At 40.8% G+C, this 19963-nt stretch overlaps 1 protein-coding gene across 1 annotated transcript in view; it reads right to left on the bottom strand.

The window, feature by feature from the left end:
* LOC146576490 (inactive phospholipase C-like protein 2) overlaps positions 1-19963 on the bottom strand; it is a 67748-nt gene that overhangs the window by 15015 nt on the left and 32770 nt on the right. Inside the window, exons 2-4 of the mRNA XM_085271789.1 lie at positions 9343-11829; positions 3911-4114; positions 123-198 (exon numbers count right to left, since the gene is read on the bottom strand). Of these exons, the coding sequence (XP_085127915.1) occupies positions 123-198; positions 3911-4114; positions 9343-11829 (2767 nt within the window). The remainder of the gene's footprint in view (positions 1-122; positions 199-3910; positions 4115-9342; positions 11830-19963) is intronic.

Raw genomic sequence — 19963 nt, 5'->3', positions numbered from 1 at the left:
ACACCCCGTTTATCTGAACCTCTTTTTTTAAAATCCTTATTTACACATTCATATCTTCTTTCTTTTAATTTGTTTAGATAACGGTCAGCATTTTTCAACAGTGACTAAACAGTGGTACATACCTGCTCGTTGTGCTTGTGTGAGCTTGGAGTAGACCACATCAGCTGACTCGATCAGCGTTTTGCTGGTTTGGATCAGCTACAATAAAAAGAAGACATGGAGTTAATTTGTAGAACACCTTAATTCCCTACCAGGGCCTCCCAGTATAGAAAAGAAATCAACCTCACCATTAAAAGCAATGACAGAGTGAATAAACTCGATCATCTAAACCTTGGATTATTTGCATTCATGTGGATATTACCACCCTCGACAAGGCAATCTCCAACACAACATGACACCCCCGCCCCCCTCCGAGACAGGACAATGTTCCTTGGATCAGTGCAAGGAACATGAAAAAGAGCTCAAGGAATTCATTCAGCTTCGACATTCTTCAGATCCGAATCCAATCGAGCATCAGAGGGATGTGCCAGAACAAGCCCAATCCACGGAGCGCAACCCCAAGCGGCACCCTCCAGGTCTGAAAAAATGAAACCACACTGGAAGAACCCCCAAAAACTGCAGTTCTTCGAAATGCCACTTGAAGGTGGTTCTAAAAGTGAATCAGTCCTTATAAGACACACATTAAAATTTACAGCAGAAAGAAGCAGGTAGGCGTCGGATAGCTAGCAAGCTGTTTGCTAGTCACCTCAGTTAAAGTAATTCACTGTGTTGCTGGCTTTGTCCACATTGGACATATGGAGTTATCTGACAAAGAATAAAAACCAAAACTGTCTTTTAAACAATAACTTAATGAAATACACGATTATAATCCATCGAATTCTTCCCAGTCAAAATTGACCGTTCAGTTTTAACAGCTCTTAAATTAGCATAACAAACATTTTTCACCACCAAATTCAGTTCAGTGGGCCATTTAGGGGGTCAAGGGCCAATGGGTGGGGGGTGGGGGTGGGGGGGGGGGGGTCGAGTGGATTCCCATTCATTTCCTATGGCGCTCACTTTTGATCGGGAACACCACAGATGTAACTGGGTTGATAAAAAACACTCAAAATTCAATGAAAGAGGTGCTCATCACTTTCATACGTTCAAGTGCATAGTGTGGAGGATGGCTTAAGGCCTTGAGGCAATCAGATGTAAAACACAATATTTATGAGTGTTTTAAGTTGTAAAGTTGTAAGTTGTAAAGATTTGAGTCGAACATGACAGGAAGCTTTTAATGATAGAGCTATGATACTGATAAGTCTGTTAAATTACAAAGTCAGCATTTTTGCAAGCTTTCTTTCCAGTCTTCAAAGCAGACACTTTCAGCACTACATTATATTTACTCTATAGTGTTTTTACTCTCACACACGCTCACACTGCACTGTATTATGTGTTTAAAAGCTGCATATTTTTCTGTGGTATAGTTTTATCTTCCTTTGTAAAATCAGCTGCTCTACTTCTGATATACTCCTTCATGTCTGTGATTGATCAGATGCTGCCAACACGGCTCTTTTCATGTGAACGAGCAGGGGGGAAATCTTGGGTTAACTTAACGAGTTGATAACCAGCTTTAAGTGACTGCTTATCCCAATTGCCAGTATTAGGGTAAGTGAATCCAGATAATGGAAAGATAGTCTGGGTATGCTTCGTAATACAGGGCTCTAAGCAACAGGATGGACTGCCAACATTACAGTGCCTGTCATCCCCTGAGGTAGCTTATGCCAGAGCTATTTTGGCACGTTAGTGGTTTTAATGTTGTGGTCAATCAATGAATATAAAGATGAGAACAAATAAAAATGCTAAGAGGTAAACACTTCAAAAAAAAATTAGAGTTGTCTTTCCTGCCACATTGTTTTTGTTCATTTATAACAGATTTGATCCCCTCAGTCAGGGCTCAGTTTGAAGTATTTGGAATGAGCTCTTAATTGCTACGTTTACAGAGACAATAACAATTCAGCCTAACCCAATTAAGGCAACAAAGCTGCCATGTAAATGTCTGATTAGATTAATTCTGGTCAGATCATAATCAGAAAATTCTTTCGAATTAATTGGGCATATAAACAACACGGCTGAGATTTCTTTTGTCTTTTATGCAATTATATAAATAAGTTGGGTAAAATTCACGAGACGAATGTACTTGCAAGCAACGTGTTTGGTATGTCAGCAGTTAATGAGTCTTAAAACAGACATTATTTCCTAATTATCTAACAAAACATGCTTTAGACAGGTCTCTCTGTTAGTATCAGTATTATTAATGGAAAAGTTATACTCTCAGCCGTAGACATCATACCACAGTGCTGATGAGGAGCAGCTGGACTATCGCTACAGCACAGAGGAGGAGGCTAATGAAGTTTCACACTCATGTGGGAGACAGGAAGTGGACTCTTAAAGTGTGTGTGTGTCATGCACATGCCTCTTCTTGTTTTGATCTTTTCAAGAAAAGTAGTTTAAATGCAGAAATTATGAAAAGGGAAGCCATTTGGGACAAAAATGTCATAATGGGTATGGGTTAAGATGACAATAGAAATAGAAAAAATGTTCATGTATAATATGTCATCAATCTATATTTCTAAATGAAAAATCTTCACTAAACCCCACAGACTGGAGTTAGTACTGTTAATTTCATGGCCATTTACAAAAGTGAAAAAAATATGCAGCATATCTCTAAGCTGCATTACATTCTGGTCTTGTAAGTAGCTCACACCTCTAACATAACACAATTAACAGAACAATTACTAGTGCTAGAAAAAACACTGGGAAATAAATCGGGGGAGGTGACGGGATTTGTCACGAGAGAGAGAAAGAGAGAGAATAATGAACATCAAACAGACACTTGCACGTGTATGATTTTGCCATTTTTTTTCTAAAACAGAAACATGAGAGTTGGGACTTGTTTTTTGGCTTCTTCCCCAAAAACCTTTTTGTAAGTAGACTGGAGAGTTGGTTTGATAGGACCAAGCCTTCTGCTGTGAAGCCAAAGCAGACTGTACTGTACGTGGAGCTGTGCCCTGTGCTCCTACTGATGTGTGCGTGCATCTGTAGGTGTCAACAGCAGGAGCGCTGTTGACCTGAGCAGTGTGCATGCTACAACCTTTTCCTCACTACTCGTTCACTTCATCAGCTCCCACTAAGTCTCACAAGAGAGGAGGGCAGGACAAACAGCGGGTGATGACTAATTACAGGCAGCGTCCTCCAACCCCCTTTCTGAGCACAGCCAATGTCGAGTGGGTGAAAAATATGGTTTTCTTGCAAGAGAGGAGGCAAGACAGAGAAGGACGTGTGAAATAATACAATGAGTAACTGAAGCTATATAATCTGGCTGGTCATTGAGCTGGTTTGAGCAATGTTTAGAAGCCATGTAAAACTCAACCAGCTGTGTTAACACCTGAAATGTTAAGCAATCAGGCAATAAGGCAGGGAACAAGTTTACTCTCTGCTTTGCCTTTTTTTCTAGTTTACCTTTGTAAGCAGAGCATGTATGAAAATCTGCACGGGACAAGAAATGCAAATCACATCATCCCAGCACAGACTTTGTTGTTACACTTGAAGGCTTTATGCTTTGAGATCTCATCGTTTCCCCAAATCGATATTTACTTGGATGCTGCACGATAAAGGACAGGTGTTACTGTCTGTCCTCACACACGCAGCGCGAAATGTAATCAAGTGTCTGAATGTTTGTGTGAACTGAATTTTAATAACTGAAATTAAAAGGAAAACACAAAAGTACTTCCAGTGCAAAATTCAGAACCATTCACATAACATTTACGCACATCTGTATTATTAACGCATTTGTTTGCCTGACAGTGTCAAAGGTGGTGGCATTCACTCTTTTCTGTGTGTGCTGGTTTTTTTTTGTTTGTTGTTTTTTTACCATGTCATAGGCGTTCAGTACTTTGCGCAGCAGCTCAGGCACAACACCCTGAGCTTCCATGGTGGGATAGGTCTCGCTCAGGTCCACAGTTACCCTCAGCGATCTCTCGCTGTTCATCAGCCATGTAGACACCGTCAGGATACACTGCTTCATGTTGGCTGCAGGGGTCAGACCACAGAGCTCCTTGAAGGACACCATTGCATTCTGGGAAGAAAGCACCCACATAAGAAAATAGGAATCTGGCTATAAACAGGTTCAAATGGTGGACATAAAAAAGACTGTGTGACACATTTGTGTGGGCATTGTTTAATATATAAGTGATAGTGCTTATACTTAACCAGTTCCTGGTTCATTAATTTCAAGATCCTCCATTAATTAAAAGGAGACGTTAATGTTAAAATGCAAATAAATCAATAAACATAAATATTCTATAAACAGCATTCTGTGCCCTTGTATGTCATTGGTCTCAGAATAGCTGCTACAATGTTTATCTCAACTGCCAATGTATCCAGCAAAGGAAGATTCCTGTTGATATATTGCACTTGGTGACTGATGAAATCATAGTTGTCCTAATAGAATACAACTACATTTTACAGATCAGTTTAAGTAAAGAGATTTAATAGAGTTAAATAGACTTATGAGTTTCCCGCCTGATCAGAAACAACATACTTCAGCACAGTGTTTTTCTTGATGACCACGATGACCCTAAAATTATTCCCACTTCCTATAATATCAGTCTGCTCAAAAATAAATCATCTAAAATCTCTATCTCAGCAAATCATGTTTGCATGCCTATCACTGACGACTGAGCGTGATCCAAACCTCAGTCGCCCTCTTGTCACAGATTCAAGAGGCCTTGAGCATGATACTGAATCTTAAAGTACTTCCATTGATCAGTATGTGTCACTGTAGTAAGTGCAATGCCATCGTCGACAAGGATTGTTTCAGCCAAATCTTTAAAAACCTTGGGTAATTTTGCCTTTTTTAGTGTCTTACAGGTACTTGCTTGTGCAGTTAACTAAAACAAAATACAGAATTCTGCACAGCTGTCAATAGCACTTTAAATAAAACTGAAATGTGTTTATAGTCATGGAATTTATTTGCAACCTAATACTGAATCTGCTTACTAATTCCTCAAAAAGAAACCACCTAACATAAACATTTAGTAAGCACATACTCTAATTTCTTCTTTTGCTAGCGTGGGAATTTAAGCAAGCAGACTTTATCCTTGAGAACGAGTGAGGTGAGAGAAGAGAAAGGGATGGAGAAAGGGAAGGAGTGTGAACAAACAGTCATGTTTGAAGCATGAGTAACTGAAAAAGCAAAAAAAAGGAGAGGCAGTTAATGAGAAACACTGAGAAAACAAAAAGGTATGAGAGGGTGTTAAAATTTAGTGACGAAAGAGAGAGTATGAGATAGCAAGAAAACAGTTTAGTGTTTAGTGTTTGGAAATCCGTCCACACAGTGGAGGCTGCTGCTTGGGAAACCAGCTGTCTCCCTGGGCTAGGCCTGCAGAAAAATCCCCATACGTTAGAGGACATGCTGTCACTGGGAGGCCCAACTTTACAGTAGACAAAGAGGGTGGTCAGGGGACACAGGATCTGTATGCTGAGCACCATACACGGTTAACACCCCTTGGACCGCTGAGCACAGCTACAGAGAAACACAATGGTGGAAGTGGGACAGCTCTGGGGCTCTGGATTAAAAACCACTGTGTGATTATGCGTGTGCCTGAACGATCAGCATGTGTGGCTGCATGTGTTTATGTCTCAGTGTGGTCTGAGCTAAAGTTATTAACATTCATTATGTTTTGTATAATTCCTCGCATGTGTGCTTGGGACGACACGAGTAAATGTTTTTTGATAATTGTTGAGCAATAAAAGCCGCAGTCTTTCCAAGCCATGGTGTTACAAAACCCAATGAGAGGCTTGTGTTTTTAATTACTCCCTTCCCCACTTTGTTCCTCTTCCAGCATTTCCCAAATGGGAGCTCTGTGTCCAGTTAGGACCTTGCTTTTGTTTCAGTTTGCCCTTTTCTGTCTGTCTTTCTGCTTCTATCTCCGAATCTCTCTCTTCTCTCTTGCCCGCAGCACTAAGTGATGGTGAACGCGCCAATGGTGGCCCACATGATTTTCAGCAAATAAAAAGAAAATCCAGGCTGGCAGCAGTTCTCATCCATCAACACTTTGTAACATTCACGGGCAGCAGCACTCAGAAAAGGACTTTATTCAAGTCTCCCGCAGAAGTAATTAATCTGCTGCGTAGATGGATCCACATATTAAAAATGCAAACTTATTATAATAGCTCACTGGTCAATGTTCATGGATTCCCTTAGTCTTTTTAATATTCAAATGTACTTCTTGTTCCTTTGTTATTCAAAGCAGAACACCTGGAAGCTTTGCAGCTTAAGGATGAAGGAGTCTTAGAAGAGCTAAGTGAGGTGAAATAATGCTTTTTATTTGAAAGAATGAAAGCAATCAAATAATTCATTTTGCTTAATATATTAAAAAAATAAGCGTGTGTGCACACTGAGTACAACAGATATGTTTTTTTAAAGAGTGTCTAGTTGTCGCCTTGTGGGTATTTGGCCACAGATCCTTTCATTCAGCTGTCTCCAGATCCACAGAACCGCTCTCTCTGCAGCTGGTCTGTACAAGCCCTTCCCATATGTCCATTATTTTACATTTAAAAGGCAATATGCCTCATTCTAAAAACACCTTTATTTGTTCTCTTTAAAGCCTCCCTCATAACTTCACCTCTTTCATCTATTTCATCAACTTTTATCTCTTCGTTTCAAAAAGGCGTATTTACATTTCAAACCAGAGGAAAATGTGGTTTAATAAGAGGTGCCAACACGATCGCATCAGCTGAACACACGTTCACTTTCAACCACCAAGCATTTTTCATGAAGCCTTATAAATTAAAATTCTAAAGCCATTTGTTATGAGAGATGAATCATAGCTACAGAACAAAGTCTGTAGGGTCTTAACTGTGACACATGGCACGCCTGCAACGAAATACTTAATCTGCATTAGTAATTTTATTTGACTCTTACAAAAGTAAGAATATTTATTAGGTTGTCAGAGATTTATAAGACAGATTGGGCCATATTTCATGACTTATTAATAATTTCTGCTGACAGACATCAAAGTAAAGATTAAGAGGACCTTATGACAAACTCAAGGTTTTAGTTCATGCCAAAAAGAAAAACATGTGATTATGCCACATGTCAAAATGTTTTGTCAAGCTGGGGATTTTTTTATTTATTCGTTTATTTCAGTCAGTGGTGCTGACTAACTGCTTGTATTAATAGGTTTAACTACACAAAAAAAATTTGAACAAAGAAAATCCTCTTCTGCATCACAGGATCGGTTTCACCCTAGAACACAAACGTATTTTCTCCCATGCTGATAGGTATAATGAAGCCCTTTTTCAGAACATGCCCATTTCCACAACAAAAAAATGCATGACTGCATGCCACGGGATCTCTAATCATCATTACATCTCTGCTAATTTAGTTCAGTCTGTCTTTTGTTTGCTTTACCATTAGACTGAGGTTGCTGCTATCTGAAGACAAACAGACCTCATGATCATGATACGTGAAAGCGATGTGCTGCATGCACCTCAAATTTAATTTCTACTTATAAAAAAACTCATCATCATTACATATTTGATCCAGTCAAGTTTGCCACTATAAAAATTCACCAGTTATACAGCAAGTGTATTGAAGAACTAACTTTTTACCCCTTAAAAGCCTACTAAGAGTATGCCTGGAGGCTCTTCTCTGAACTGAGCCGCTTCTGTCATATTTCAAGCTGGCTTATAGAACAAAATGACTGAGTTTCCATCAGATGTTAGTGAGGATGAGCTCTGCCTATCCTTGAAAAAAGTCCAGAAACTTATTCTGTTAACAAAGAAAATATCACTACTTTGTTCCATGTGCACAAGTGTGTAAAGTGATTTACAGTAATGTTTAAAACTAGACTTTGAGGAAAAGATTAAATCTCCCATTTCTCTCCAGTGATGGGCTCCTTTACACATATGATCAATAGGCAAGTAAGAAGAACAAAAAGGCACATATTTATTAATTTTAGTCTTTTCTTTCACTTAGAAATCTACTATTTAGTGGAAGATGGAACACTGCTGTTGGAGCTGTTTCAGCAGTGTACAAAAATGACCTCCTTCAAACACGACAAAACAAGAGGCTGCCGACGTAAACTAGCAACTTAAGAACACACACACACAACAACAACAAAAAAAACCCCTCTAGCCAGCTCTAGTTGAGTTATAATTTGTAGGCAGCACAAATGGCACAAGCATTTATACCACTCTGCAGTTGCCACACACCATATATTAATGACCACCAACAAAGACACTGAAAGGCCCGTGCTGGTGCTTGTCAGACAAATATACACAGTGCTTACAAATCTTCATTTGAGCTGAGAGGAGCATTAAAATACTGCACTAAGTGCCTAGCAACCCACTCGTCATCCTGGGGCAGTAATTGTCCCTCATTAATGATTACACTATTCATAAACTTTAGAATTGTACACCAATGTCGCTTTATTGCCCCTTTCTTTTATTACATTAATAGAGCACAATTAGTGACAAGCCTCTATCCACGATAGCAAGTGAACTAAGTACAATGCAAAACATTTACAATGGATTTTATTGCTACGGATGCAATAAAATATTATGTAAATTTATTTTGAAAGCCTTGATATTATACAAATTATTAATTAAATGGCTAAAAAGGGTTAGTAAATATTATCAGCGTGTTTTATAACCTCAAAATCAGGGTAAAATGTTTAGAAAAAAACTGGTAAACTTAAAAAATAAACTACTCTAATGCGGTCTTTAACCTCCTAAGACCCGAACTCTTCCACAGCATGCATTTTTAATTTCTCTTTGATATTTGGGCATATTGGGGCCCGATGAATGTCAAAACAAAGAATTACCAGATATTTTTTTAACCTTTTTAAAAAAATTTTTTATGAAAAATAAGAGCCACATATGAGGATATTCGTTTAAAATTTCGATAGAAAAGTAGCAGTATAATGTCCTCGTAAGTGGATATCAGGCCCTTGTAGAGCAAAATTGAGTATTTTGGTCTAAATAACCCAAAATGTGATATCCACATATGTGGGCGCCAGGTCCTAGGAGGTTAACCTATGTGTGCTGAAAATATTGCATTATATAAGCCAGTTTAAATACCATATTACCACAGAAAATCATATCTGAATTTGATGTTCTACTGATCTGTACTGTGGAATCACTTATGGCAGTTTTTTCCTTGTACTTTTCTTTTAAATCAAAAGGAAGTGATGGGGGAAGATGCAGAGCACATCCACAAACTCCACCCCAGCCATCTATAGACTGAGAAGCCAGTTTTCGAACTGTAACTTAATATTTTCTTAGTATTTAGTTCCTTACCTGCACATTTTCTCTGAGGTCTGTGGCCTCCCTGAGAGGCTGGGTGGAAGCTCTGAAGAGCTCATCCACTACTTTGATTCCTGTGGTCTTGGTGGTGGTGTACTCCCGGGCCTTCCTACTCTTCCTGACATATATACCCCTCTTATGACCCTTTCCTCCACCACGTCTGTTGGTGATGGCCACGTGAACAAACAGGGTCGTGTTGGGTAAGAACTCTCCTGTAAGAGACTGTAGAGGGACATGCCTATAGCCTGGCTGTAGGCACTCAAATGGGATGGTGTACTGGCCAATGAACTCATCTCCGATGTAATCATCGTCTAGAACCACAAAACGCAGTACTGCAAGTTCAGGTAAATTAATCTGGAATTCAAAACTCTCATCAAAAATAGGGTTGTCACCATTCTGAGACACAGTCTTGGTTCTTTGCTCAGCACAGTCAGCTGGTATGCCATGGATCTCCACATATATGTAGGGCTCCACCACATCCCCTTTAGCAGCAGAACCACGAGGCTTGGGAAGATTCTGCCCACTGATGACTTTGATGTGAAGAAGCTGTGCAGACACTCCTGGAAGGGAGTCCCGAGCATTGGCACTAAAGTAGGACACCTCCGCCCTCATAATGGCTGGCCGTAAAACATACCCACAGTTGCCATTCTGCCTGAACCACCCTAGGTTGAGATCCATCATCAGACCTGGAGTCTGATAGTTCATGGCCACAATCTGGCAGCCACATTTCCAGAAATCCTGGGGGTTCATGTTGCTGGCATCAATCCTCATGGGAGTGGGATATACCCTGGAGAGGAAGCGCTTGTTATAGCAGACAAATTCTTCTGGAAACTCATTAGCAAACTTGTTTGCATCTACCTCATTGAAGGAACATATTTCCCAGTATTTTTGCTCCCTCTTAGAGAACTCAAAGTCCCTGAACTGGACTGACTTGCAGAGAGATACAAGATCAGACAGCTCTCTGCACAGCCTGAATATCTTACAGCCCAAGCCATTCAGCTGGTCTTTCTCATCATTTCCCACTCTTTGGGACATTTCCAGACCCTCCTCCTCATCTGTCACATCCCCTTCAGCATCACTGCAGCTGGGTGGCAGCTTCTTGCCTTTAAGGAGGATTTTACCTTTGAGTTTCTCAGGAGAGGGTAGGTAGTTTTCCTCCTTGTTGGGTGAGTCAATATACAGCTTGTCCCCGAGAATCTTCTTCGTGTGCTGTGCCATGACCCTCTGCTGGGGAATGCAACAGTGGGTCACTAAGCAGAGAATAAGGGGGTACTCAGAGCTCTCGAAAGCATATTGGTTGATAATGTCCAGAACTTTAGAGAAAGCTAGCTGTGAGGCTACCGAACTTCCCACATACACTACTGGTTCATTATCAGGGCCATCCCATACAACTACTTCAATGCTGCGACACCCCATCCTCAGAGCTCGGATGTAACTGCTGATGTCTGACGAACCCCAGAAATGGTCCTCCAGAAGGGAAGCATTATGCGAGGAGTTGATGTAGTAATGGGAAAGAGGCTGAGTCATATCCTGGCATACACGTTTGTGCTGGGGGTCAAAAATGTGGCATTCTGAGGACAGGAGGTAGTGTGTAAAACCGTCAATGGAGAGGTAGCCTCTCTCCCTGCCTTCAGCAGATGGCTCAAATTTCTGAACAATATCCCTGCACATGTCCTCTGTTACTCCTTCCACACCCTGCTCTACCTCTACAAAAAGCATCAGATCTTTGCTGTCAAGATATTCCTTGTTACTGGAGAACTGCACCAGCAGAAAGAAAATCTCTGGCCGTGTGCATAGCTCACAGTAGGCCTCAACAAAAGTGTCCAAGTTAATTGCCTCTCCGTACTGGTCTTTAGCTTTCTGGAGTTCTTTGAATTTCAGTTGTATCCTAGACTCTTTCATTCCAGGGTTGAGCCCCTTAATTATCTGGGTGGCTCTGAATAGGTCTATGTGTCCTTCCTTTTCCACATCTGCTAGCTCAAACACTGATCCAATCCAAGATGTTCGTAGACTTGGCTGACTCTGTTCCACCATATCCACAGTGTGGCGGCCATAAGACACCAGATACCTCAGGCCCATCACCCAGGTGCTGACAACATCTGCTGTGCTAGCCACTAAGTCTAAGGACTCGTAGTTATCCCCGTAGATGATAGAGAAAGCGCATTCATCAGGAAACTGATCAGAGAGACCATTGCTGCGGAGAACAGGAGTTTTTTTCCCCAAACGGACCTCCTTAATGCTCTTGATTTCCAGTTTAGCCTTCTCCGAATCTTTCTTGGATGGCTCCCAACGCAACCAGTGCATGTCCGGATCCAGCAGGAAGTAGCGGTTGTACATACGCGAGTTGGAGCGCACCTTCTTCATTTCACAACCCTCCATCATGAAGGCCATACAAGCAGCTGTGCTGTTGATCTTGCGGTCGCTCGGCATTGAGCTGAAGGATACCGTTTTCTTCCTCACCTGCCTCTGTTTGGAACCATCCTGGGAACAAAATGGGGTAGGGAAGAGTTGGATGAGAGAAAATGAGTTTCATGTTAGACATTATATGTGATTTCAAAAGCAGAAAGGAAACAAAAAGATAGCATTATGTCTATAGTTAAATATATCTATATGTGGATATGTAAATCCACACTGAATTAAATGAAGGAAAATCCCATACTATAGCTGCTAAAAGGTAAAGATAGACAACGATGCACCACTCCCATCTGCTAATAATTTAAATATGACAAACTATTAAATTTTAATAAGTTATTACTAATTATCAATCACACATTAATAACTTTAAATCACATATTGATTCTGATTTAGTAATGACTATTTCTTATAAACATTTTAAGAGATGAGACGCAGTGTTGGATGATACGATGGTATGATTTCTCTCATAGGAAAGCCCCAGAAATTAATCTGTTTTCAATCTTTTTTGTACAATATAGAATCTGAGAGAATGACAAACTGCAGTGAAACCTAATAATTTGAATAATTTGAAAAGGAGACATCGCTCTACACAGCCCTGGGCTAAATTTTTGTAAGTTTTAAAATAAAACTTGTAAAATGCAACTGGCAAACACCACCTGCAATGACATGCTGGAACGTTTTCAGCTTTTAGGTCTGTTAGTCTAACTGGTGAGAGTACACAGCACTGTCCTATTTCCACACAGAGCTGTGGTTAGCTAGATAGCCTGAATGCACATGGCCTGGTTTAAAACTTGGAAAATAGGCTTGCTGAATAATGCATAGCACAAAGAACAGTACATTAAAAACCTAAACCAAGCCACAAATTACTGCTATTTAAGACTCTAAGCACAACACCTTTGAGACTCTTTCAAAAGGGCATTTCCATTACTACAGAGCCATATCGGTAGCTATGGTTTGTTTAACCTCCAATACAAGATAAATGTAACCAAAGCCACTTAATTTGACCTTGTCTCTTGTATCTTCATCTTTTTTTGTTTTGTTTTTTGGAAAGCCAGAAAGGGCAGTCACCCTCAGGGCATCCCCTTAACACCTAAGACAGTGACTGCCTGTACAGGCCTGATAAATCTCCCCAAAGCATGGTCCAACTTTAGCCACAGTGAAACACCTCCGGATTATCCATCTTCCACCTGACAGCCAGAAGCAGATGATGCATAGCAACTCATCACGATTAATGAGCACCATTTTAGGCAGAGCTGAAGAAATGACATGATCATTACTCCACTTGTGCCCTTGTTTTATGACCTCTATCTCATTGTCCTACACATAAGCACTCAATATCATAATGTCAAAATCTTTAATTCTTCAGTGCTTCTGAGAATACCTCCTGGATAAGTTTAGTCAGTGATTACTGATCTTACCAGATGGTGTGCTTTAGCCCAATCATGCCTGGTCCACCCAGGTCAAAAAGGTTGCTTGCAATGTGTTAAAATAAAGCTAGTATTTGTGTTATTCCCCTTGAGATACACTTGCATGCAATTTCTGTGAGAGCTAGTGCCAAGAGCCACAGGCACATGGAAATGCATGGACCCGTGCCAAGACTGTAAGGGTAAGACAGTGCTGTTTGGTCAGTTCGTAGCTCCAAATTCTTTTACAGAGTAATATGAGCTCATCAACCACTTCACATAGGAGATAAACGGGCCAAAGAGTTGATTCTGTCCTTAGATCCTTATTTGTCTTGTGTTCATTTCCTCCAGTAGATCATTCAGCCCCATCCATCATAGGAGAAGTGGGAGATAAATCTGGAGGCCATAATCAAGAGCTCACATTTCAACCCAAATGCCATGCACTTTATTTTGACGAGCACGGTCCTTTCACCTCATGTGACAGAAAATTACAGCTACCACTCTAGTCTATTTTTAAAAAAACAGACTGAAAGACAGTTGGTCTCTCCTCTGGTTTGCTCTTCATGAGCTATTTGCAAAATCAGCCAGATGGACATGAACATTAACTGGGGTATTGGGAATATGACTGAAAGCAGACTGAGCAAGTGGTTCTACGAGGGAAGATCTGTTCAGGTCTGATTATTTCCAGGCCTTCTTCAGGGAAGTGATGTAGCCACAGAGGGTCAAAGGCTATAAGGGTAATCTAGTGTCTCATTAACATGCTGTTACAATTAGCTGGACAACCAGACAAGACAGCATGCTGTTTCTCTTTGCCTCTCAATCAAAGCTAAGCAGCAAAACACAACTGAAAACAATTCTGCTTTTCATAGGATTAGTAGTGTGGTAGTAAATGATTACACACTAGTTGGAAATGATAATATAATAGTACATGCATGAATAACAAAGTTCATGGAAAATAATTTTGTTAATTTAATGATTTGAACTGCCTGTTTACAATAGTTTAAACCTTCTTTCACTGTTTCTTGTGCTCTTTTATTTCTGATTCACATATTTTCTCAGATCCCCTTTGGCCCTGTGTTTCTTTATGTATGTGTGTGTTTATGTGTGTATGCTTGACTGCCTGTTGTTGCTGCGGTGGTGATGTTGGGGTATTTTGGTAATCTTCCACAGCTCCCACATTCCCCTTTCTATTGAGGTTTCTAACGTGACATCATGTGCCTATTGCTTGAAAGTAGTCTGTCCTGTTGCATGTGACACAACCAGCAGTTGCTAGGATGGGTGAAACTGGTTGCAAACAAGTTACTTTACCAGAAACTTCCTAGTAATTGATTTGGTTGCTAGTTGCTAACAGATTGCCACAGTTGCCTGTAGTTTTTCATGTTTGTCTGCAACTATGAAGCGCCTTGAGGCGACTTTTGTTGTGATTTGGCGCTATATAAATAAAATTGAATTGAATTGAATTGAACTACTAGCCAAGCAATAGTAAAACCTAAAAAAGAGCAATGGAAACAAGTGCTGTAGCCAACATGTTGCAAAATGGCACAGCTTTTACTTTGAAGGTAAATGGTCTACAGTCCCAGTTTGTGTTGCACTTTTCATAATTTTACTAGACCTCAGAGAGTAGCTGGCTGCTGTTTGCAGACAAATCCACCACCTCCATTCAAATTACAACCACACAAACGATCAAAGCAGTTATCACAAGTATGTTTTTGCTAACCAGGTGGCGAATATGAATTTTTCCCTAGCAACAGATGGTTGCCAGGAGTTTACTGATCAGTCTGTAGGGCTGTGTGACTCAGCCTTTAGCAGTCATTTTCCCAGTGATTTCCACCAACCAACCATCCAGCAACTACTTGCAACCGCTTGGGGAATACCCATGTTTCTCTCATGATCATTGGTTAACAAATGGTCACGGATTGATCTCTAGGCCTGAGTGACTTTAGCACTATTACCTTGACATTGCTTTGTCACAGTCACAAGTGTCAAGTTAATGCCACATGGTTAGTAGTCACATGTCTACAACACCTCAGTGGGAACACCAGCAACTTGAGTATTGGTCAAATACTTCCTGGTGGAAGGGTGAGATGAGTGTTTCCACACCCCCTGAAAGACAGTGGTGTGTCACGCTCTCTCCCTTCTCCTATCATTGTTTTCACACTATGACACTGGGCACCATAAGCAGTGTGACTGCAGAACATAACTCCAGGGAGGCAATTAATGGAAAAAACTCTCTGCTCTCCCAGGCAACAACAGTCGTGGCTCCCAGGTTGCCTGTACACTCCAGTCCCCTATTGAATACTTCACATCAAAACAATAACCCTTGACTGTACTGCTGTGTACAATAGATGCAATATATTAATAGACTTCCTGTCTTTGCATAGCTTTTAAATCTTTATATTTGTAATGGCATATAATCTATAAAATTTATACAGTCCTTTGCTTTTCTGTACTCTTCCACTGTGATGTGGAAGCTGGAAAGCAACATCATCAGAGAGATTAATTCCTCCTTTATCTCCACAGACTGGAGTGTTTGTGTGTGTGCTCAAGCAAAATTAAAAAGTCCTCTTCCTCCAGTTGTTTGTGTGATGGCATGAACCACTTGACTGCTACCACTAGGGCTGCCACAAACGATTATTTTGATAGTCGACTAGTCACCGATTATTTTTGCGATTAGTCGACTAATCAGATCATCATCCATTAGACGTAAAACTACAGCTTATTGCACCAGCAGCATCTGCTCTTATATAACTATCATTAGCTTACAGCTTTAAGTGTTTAAGGTCTGTGCTAACTAAAAATAAAGACAAGATGATAGTTTATTAAATTTTAATGAAATTTGCAGATTGTTTCGGTGAAGTTTAATAAACTCCTTGCTATCTAAAATATAACAGGACACTGGAGTATATTCTGGAGCATCTCACACTTCTGATAATCAGCTGTCTGCTTGACGTTTATTCAGCTGTGTAAAAACTATAACTTTAATCTCAGACAAACTGATTTACTCAGGAACAAATAAAATACTAAAAAAAAAAGCCAAACAATAACATTTTAAGTTATCTAAGTGACTCATATATATTTAACCTGAGTAGCGAAAGACGGTGGTGGGTTTGAAAACGATTTGCGGGGAGTCCGGTGTTCTCACGGCGCTAGTGACCTAGCCCCCGGCTCGCTAACGAGCTAGTGGGTAACAGATGTCTCCGAAAACGTCGGAGCGCTTTTGAAAATATGTGGTGTCCTGATAAACTGAGCAGATATTTGAGGTTTACACAGCTACATTCTCGCCTGAAAATATGTTAAACGTTTATTTTGTGACCCAGAAAGAATAATAAGAGTAACATTAAAACTAACTAGCTGCCGCCATTGTTGGAAACTGCGCTGGGCCGCGCTATGAATTCTGGGACACAGCTGCTTCTTCTTCTTCTTCTTCTTCGGGGTTTAACGGTAGCTGACATCCTTGTACATGCAATGCTGCCATCTTCTGTTTCAGTCCGTTATTACACTCTTAAATCCTGCCACTTATTCCTGCGTCTTTTGTGATCGTACAAAGTTTCAAACGGCGCGTCGACTATTAAATCAGTCGTCGACGACTTTGATAGTCGACGTAATCGTGACTAGTCGACAAATCGTGGCAGCCCTAGCTACCACACATACTCACACACTCCAAAATACAACACTCTAGTGTGTCAGGTGAAAAAAAACCCCACAAAACCAAAAACAGTTCTTGTCTCCATCACTGGGTTGGCAACACTAAAAATAACCAAAAAGGTTAGGAGCTCAGCTAATCCTGTTTTTAAACACATGACTTCCCATGACACTTTAGACATACTGCTCATTTTCACTAATGTGGCCCACTTCCACCCCATTCTAGCAAACCTCCAACTATCCTACTTCCTCCAGGGCTGTACTGGCCGTTTGCCACTCACGGCTATCATATCTCAACTCTAAAACAGGTTTGCAGAAAGTGGTCAGGCATGGCTCAGTTCTTCTCGCCTACAGAGCTCCAGTGTCATTTGTGTGTGTGCAATGATAATCCGCGAAATAGGCAACAGGGGGGCGTGGGTAATGGGGAGTGAAGACAGAACAGAGCAGAGCCCTCTTGATGACGTGCTCTCCAACATGTGAGTCACAGTATGTGTGCTCTGTTTGCCAGCATGTGTGCCTGAGGATCATAGAAAACGAGCCGCAGGATCAAGCCACATTACACAACTAACGCACACATTGACATGTCAAACACAATCGCAGGTATCGCAAAGGCACATGCTTACTGTTTCAAAGTGCCTAGGGTGAATCTGAGTAACTAGGCAAAATTCATCTTTGTTACAAGGCACATTTATTTCCAGTCTTTATTCTAGACAATCCCAGCAGAAACTATATTAACAGATGAATGTGATAGTGTAACGGTGGGTTATGTCCAGCAAGAGCAACACCGTTCCCAGCGGAAGCACTAGGTGTTAAAAAACAAAGAGCACTTTCACCGCACAGGATTTCATAAGCCAGTGAGCATGGGTCTGCTTGCATGAGGTAGGTGAGAGGTCACAGTCAGTCCCCTCCTCAGATGTAGGCTGCACCGCAGTGCCTTCTCCTTCCCTACATCCTAGATAGTTATTTAAACTGACGTCTGAATCCAGAGCTTAGGGCAGACATCATTCAGCCTCTAACAGACTCTATCCTCTGTTATAGACATCCACAGGGGGAAAAAAAGGGAAAAGGGGATAAAATGGGCCAAAGCTAAGACAGTGCAAGTGAGATGGAAGTAGAAATTGACAGAAATTGAGAAAGAAAGATGATTTGATAATGTTAACTTTAATTTGTTTAGATGTTTTGGCAACACTGTGCAACCTCAGCGCCAATAAGGCAAATTAAATCTAGCTGAAAAACTGACTCCTAATAGGAGGAAAGGAGATAGGAAGGCAGGGATTGACAGATAAATAAAATGCGAATAACATTTTGCCTTGGCAACATGGTATTGTTATCTGTCATGCCAATAAACCCTCTTGGAATTGAATACAGATTTGGAAATAGGAAAGGCGAGAAAGGGATGGAGAGAATGAAGAAAAACAGACAAGGGAAAGAGAGTCAAAAAGAGAGAGAAGCCGGGCCCGTCACTGTTTGTCACAGTAATCGGTAATGTGGCCGAGTGCTTACACCATCTTAGTGAGAGTTTTGCAGAACGCGAACATAATGTGTGAATAGCCGAGAAAATTTAAGGTCGAGGGAATGCGAGATGCCTGAATTGATTGTGTGCAGACGTACTTGTGTTTGTCCTAGTCCACAAATGAATTTACATTTTCATCCAGGTGGTCCATTGTGTTTGACACTTGCTGTGCCTGGAATGTAAAGCTTAGTTTCTTCACGGTCAGATAATAAGTGGAAATCCCCCAGAGAACTCTCAGCAAGTCAGAGCCCACCGAACAGTCTGACTAATTACTGGCCTACAGAGAAGAAGAAGTCAATGGTATTGAGCCAGGCACCACAAAAGCCCCCCCACAAAAACCACACCAATTGCTGCCATCTAGATACTTCAGTCACAGAGCATGTGATGTGTCTCTTTTCCTTATCATACCATTATCACTTATCATATCTGAATCCTTGAACATGTATAGCAAGACCATAGACGTGTACAGTATAACGTTCAAGGATTTTGCTGTGGATTTGGTGAACACTTTATCACACTGTGCAAGTCACTGTCAATCACAACTCTGAATAATCAGTTTGACCAATTCTAATAAATTTATTTATATATTAATTTGTAAAACCATTTTAGAAGGTGCACATATTTATTTTGTGCACAGCATATTTCACATCTCTGTTCAGGATATTCAGGTATAGGCATAAAGTGAGAGAAAGGTCCTCCATAAATCACCACCTTATCATGGTGAAGGAGTTTATGTGTCTGAGTGATCCCACGAGCTATTTCAGCATAGGATCCCTTAAGTCTGTCCAGATTGTGGACCAGTTCCAAGTCTCAGACTGGTCAAGCTACGTTGCCAATCTCACCTTGGCCATGAACTCTTTGTATTGACTAAAAGAATGAGACGGTGGATGCAAGCTGCCTCTGAAGGGTGTCTGGAGTCTCCCTTCGAGATTAAGTTAGTGGGTGAGAAGCTTGGCTATACGGGATGGCTTTAGTGTAGAGCTGCTACTCTTTACGCAAAAGAAACTAGCTGAGTTGCTTCAGCCAACTGACTAGGGCGGCGGTCCCCAAGCCATGCGCCATGGACCGGTACCAGTCCGTGAGTCCTTTGGTGCCGGGCCGCGAGAGCTGAGGCTCGGGTATGAAATTTATGGTTTTCAGGGTTTTTATCATTAACTCGGTTTCCCTGGGTCTTTTCCCATGATGTAGTTGTGTGTCTTATTTTGAAAGAAATATTTACGCGTTACCATAGTAACCAGAGAGCATTAAGGGGCAGAGAAGAGGATGTTACTCTTAATGTTGTTAGTGCATTTCAGGAGGACGCTGCTAATAAACTTACACAATTACACAGCGAATTCACGTTTATTATCATATTTACAAAATACCACAGTTTTTCTCTTGGTTGCATCATTTTATTTTGTTGTATTTATCCGTAACACCTTAAAGGCCGGTCTGTGAAAATATTGTCTGACATTAAACTGGTTTGTGGCGCATAAAAGGTTGGGGACTACTGGACTAGGATGCTTACTAGAAGCCTAGATTAGTTGTTTCGGGCAAGTCCAAGTAGAAATTCAATGTCCCGAGTGATTAAGTAAGGTTATGTTTGTAATTTCATGGAAGCTGTGTAAAACAATAGAATAATCCTTGTGTCTGGTGAGGGCGG

The sequence above is a fragment of the Mchenga conophoros genome, linkage group LG4, assembly GCF_057382185.1.
Source record: "Mchenga conophoros isolate Kocher_MC1m ecotype Shallow Benthic linkage group LG4, M_conophoros_male_GT1.1, whole genome shotgun sequence".
Lineage (NCBI taxonomy): Eukaryota > Metazoa > Chordata > Actinopteri > Cichliformes > Cichlidae > Mchenga > Mchenga conophoros.
The sequence above is the reverse complement of the archived record's forward strand: the minus strand, read 5'-3'. Positions and strand labels throughout refer to the sequence as shown.